The sequence below is a fragment of the Charadrius vociferus genome, unplaced genomic scaffold (genome assembly GCF_000708025.1).
Source record: "Charadrius vociferus isolate BGI_N301 unplaced genomic scaffold, ASM70802v2 scaffold553, whole genome shotgun sequence".
Taxonomy (NCBI): Eukaryota; Metazoa; Chordata; class Aves; order Charadriiformes; family Charadriidae; genus Charadrius; species Charadrius vociferus.
Window position 1 is genome coordinate 2,736,716 of NW_009647688.1, and position 3,533 is coordinate 2,740,248.

A 3,533-nucleotide genomic window follows, 5' to 3' on the forward strand; every position below is an offset into this window, starting at 1 on the left:
TGTGGCGGCGGCCGGGGGTGGGCGTCGCGGGCGGGCGGTGAGCCGCGGCACCATGAGAGCCGAGGATCGAGGCAGAAATCGAGGGGGGCTGTCCTGGTTTGGGTGACACAGCACTAATTTCTCTTTTCATGCCTGTGAAAACACTGCATCTCTAGAGGACTCTAGCGTCTGAATTTGTGAAAATACTTACTTTCTAGCCAGTTATGGTGTGTGGGTTTCAAGGTCTCAGTGTTTTCGAGCTTGCCAGGTGCAGGGATGAGGAGGAGCGAGAGCCGGGCGCTTGACCCAAGGTGGCCGACAAGATTATTTGATACCGTCAGCGTCACGTTCACTATAAATTGGAAAGTTGGCTGGGAAGTTCTCTCTGTCCCTTGATGGCTCCGATCCCGAGAACTTCGTGCCTCGGTCCCGGACCCCTGAAGCCTTGCCTTCCTCCTACAGAGATAGCGCTCGCAGTGTCCGACATTTGCTGTCCGCTGCTGGGAGTGCACAGCTTCCTGCAGATAGAATGGGCTGAGCATCATCTCTGCGTATTCTGTATGGCTATCGGGATCAATATTGGTACTTTAGTGCTATTAATGTTATTTATTGAATCCTACTCTATTGAATCTGTACTTCACCTCCCGGGTTTCCTTGTTTTTCCCGATACCCTTTTCCCGGGTGGGGAGGGGTCATCGGGTGATAGAATGATTGTCGAAACGGCAATAAGTTGTTATGGGCCTCTCAGACCATAACAGATGTTTAGACCGAACAGAGGGGTTTCCGAAGGGAAGGAGAAAGCATTCTCAGCCCTTACAGAAAACAGGCAGACCCTCTTCTCTGTCAGCGGCTTTCCTGCGCGCGAGATGAAGCTGTTTTATTTTTCTCCCTTGTTCCCGGTCGAAATATCTCTGAAGCTGCTGCAGCTGCTGCAGGTTTGCAATTTGCGTTGCTGTGTGTTTGCGGAGTTCTCGTTATGGATAACTTGTGCTGTGGCCAAGCGTCAGGAGGCGGTTTTCAGTTTAAAGCTTCAGAAATGGCATCCCTTGAAATCAGAGTAGGTGAAGCAGATCCTGTGCGTGCGGCTGCGCTCGCAGGGATGCTCGGGGGCTCCTCGTGCAAAGAGGAAGGTACCACGTGTGGGCCCTGGCAGGGTTGCGCTGGGGTCTGGGCGTGTGGCGTACTCCTGCTTTTGGGAGATGGCAGAGAGCATGTGCCCAGTAAGGCCGAGGGCAGTTGAAAGCTGGCAGGGCCCCTGAGCAGGTTTGGTGGCACAACGGCAGTTTGAAAAGCTCGTGACCATCTGGAGCAAGAGCCTGGAAAAAATCATTGCTTTTTTGGAAGGACATGGTTTAGCGGGCCGGTGGGTTGCTGTACCCTGTAACAAAAGTCTTCACCTTGGGCCGTCTAGGGTGAGGAAACTTTGGCTGTACATAGGCTCAAGAAAACGTACCTGTCTTTGTTCGTCACCTGTGTGCACCTGGGAAGGTGGCTCTAGTGCAGCTGAAGCTGTCGGTGAGTCAACGAAAGGCAGGGTTGTCTGAAAAATGCAAGAGCTCTAGTGGCCTGCCCCAAGAACCGTCCCAAAGGTGATGCCAAGTACTCTTTCCTCTGCTCAGCTGTCGTCTTGGCAAACCTTCAGGGCAGAAGGCAGCTTGAGATTCCTCCCTGGCTTTATGTTCACGGGTTTTTTCCTCTCTCGGCAGGTTGTCAACGGCCAGCCTTTCTCCGTGGTCGCCCTTTCTTCTGCCGTGACGGTACGGGACAGGCGGAAAGAATCCAGAGTGGTCTGCAAGGACGAGGTATGTCTCCCATGCGCATTTGCCTTTTTCCCAAGGTCCTTGTCGTGTGGGCTTTGAAGGTAACATGAAGGATGTGCTGACTCTCCTCCCCTAGCTTTTCGATGAAATATTTGAGCATGAATACTAAAACCAAGGTGTGTTCTGGAGCACGTTGTCCCCATGCAAAGCTTGCTTCCCTCCGCTTATTTTCTCCTCCCGAAAGCATAGTCTCTTTCTGCGTGCTTACCGTTAACCGGAACTGTGAGAATAACGTTGTACTAAAAGAGGGAAGAAAGCGTTCGTAAGGGTTCAGATGTTCCGAAGAAAGAGACTTTGTTTTCGTGGTGAAAGCTTTATGCTTTTTCAGTCCACAGGTTTTCAGAATGTCTTCCAGCAATACTGGAAAATCTTACTGAGATACTAGCCTCTGTACGAAAAGCAGTTGAGGTCAGAGAAGAGACGTGGACAAAGCGGGACAAAGCGGCGTGGCTTCTACGTGTATTTCGGGCTTTGCTGAGAAGCACTGGCAGCCTTGTAAGTGGTGACAGCGAGTCCTGATGTGTTTTTGGTGAGCTACTGCTTCCCTAATGTCCTTTTTCGGCACCAAGCGCATTTGTAACCGAGCTATATTACTGACATCTTTAGTATTCGCATGTGCTTTGCAGACAGTCACTATCACCGGCAATCCAAAAGAACTTGTGTATCTGTTGCTTAAATAACCTGTACAGTGTAGGCAGCGAGTCGTTTGAGTTTCTCACTGAACGCGACCAAAGGGTGGCCATGCTAGTTCACGAGCACGACTGGGCTGAGGGTGCAGTCTGCTCTCAGTGTATTCAGAACTGTAACAGTTATATATATTAAACGCGCCTGGACTGATAGTGGTGAATTGGGCATCACTCAGAATCTAAACCTAGCCGGACCTAGCCTCCCACCTCGGTGAGGAGTGTTAGAACGCAAGGGAGTTTCTTTTCTGCCCAAACTACGTTGCCCTTTAACGCAACGCTTGCGTTGTTTAAACTGCAACTGCCAAATGGCTGTAGCATACAATGTATTTGGTGTACTTTGGCAATGAGGTATTTGTTTTAAAGCCTTAAAAACAGGGCCGTTTTTTAAATTACATGTAAACATTTAGCAAAGGCAATGTTTAAAACCAACTGTTTAACGAAAGGAAACGTTTAAAAAGAGGCAGCTGAGTGTTAGTGGGGTTTTATTGGCAATCTTGAGACGGAGTGCCCTGAAGTTCTTGATTTCTGTCTGGCTGTCAGCGGCGCGTTTCCCCGGCGGTTCAGTAGCATCTCTGCTGAGCAGGGCAGCCGGCCAGATGTCCCCGCTAATCGTGCAGCACCCGAACCCCCCTGAGTCAAATTACAGCTGTGTATTTAGGAGATGGACAGTTTAATGGTATGGATTGACAGCTGGGCAAGTTCATTTAGTGCCAAAGGAAAGTCAAATACTTTGATAGTCTTAAGTATTTTTATTGGAGAGAGAGAGAGATATCTCTCAAAGTGTACGTGCACCTCTTCAGTGTAGAGTGAAGGACTGAGCTTTGTTCTTTCTTGTTCGTTGCCCTCTTCAGAGTTTTACCCTTCCCTTTCAGCTGTACTGACCCAGCAAGGTGTGCAGCAGCGGCGGCGGCGCGAGGGCTGTAGCTGTTTGTGGGGGTCCGTCGCGTGGATTCTGGTCACGGCCCAGCCCTGTGCGGCAGCCTGGCAGGGGGGTGTCCCCGTGGCAGCGCCGTGAGGAAGGGAGGAGGGGTTTGCCAGGGCCAGCCAG

At 50.7% G+C, this 3,533-nt stretch overlaps 1 protein-coding gene across 1 annotated transcript in view; it reads right to left on the reverse strand.

The window, feature by feature from the left end:
- PDCD5 (programmed cell death 5) overlaps nucleotides 1-675 on the reverse strand; it is a 5,086-nt gene extending 4,411 nt beyond the window's left edge. Inside the window, exon 1 of the mRNA XM_009881418.1 lies at nucleotides 616-675. Coding sequence (XP_009879720.1) covers nucleotides 616-675 — 60 coding nt within the window. The remainder of the gene's footprint in view (nucleotides 1-615) is intronic.
- Between the last annotated feature and the right edge of the window lie 2,858 nt (nucleotides 676-3,533).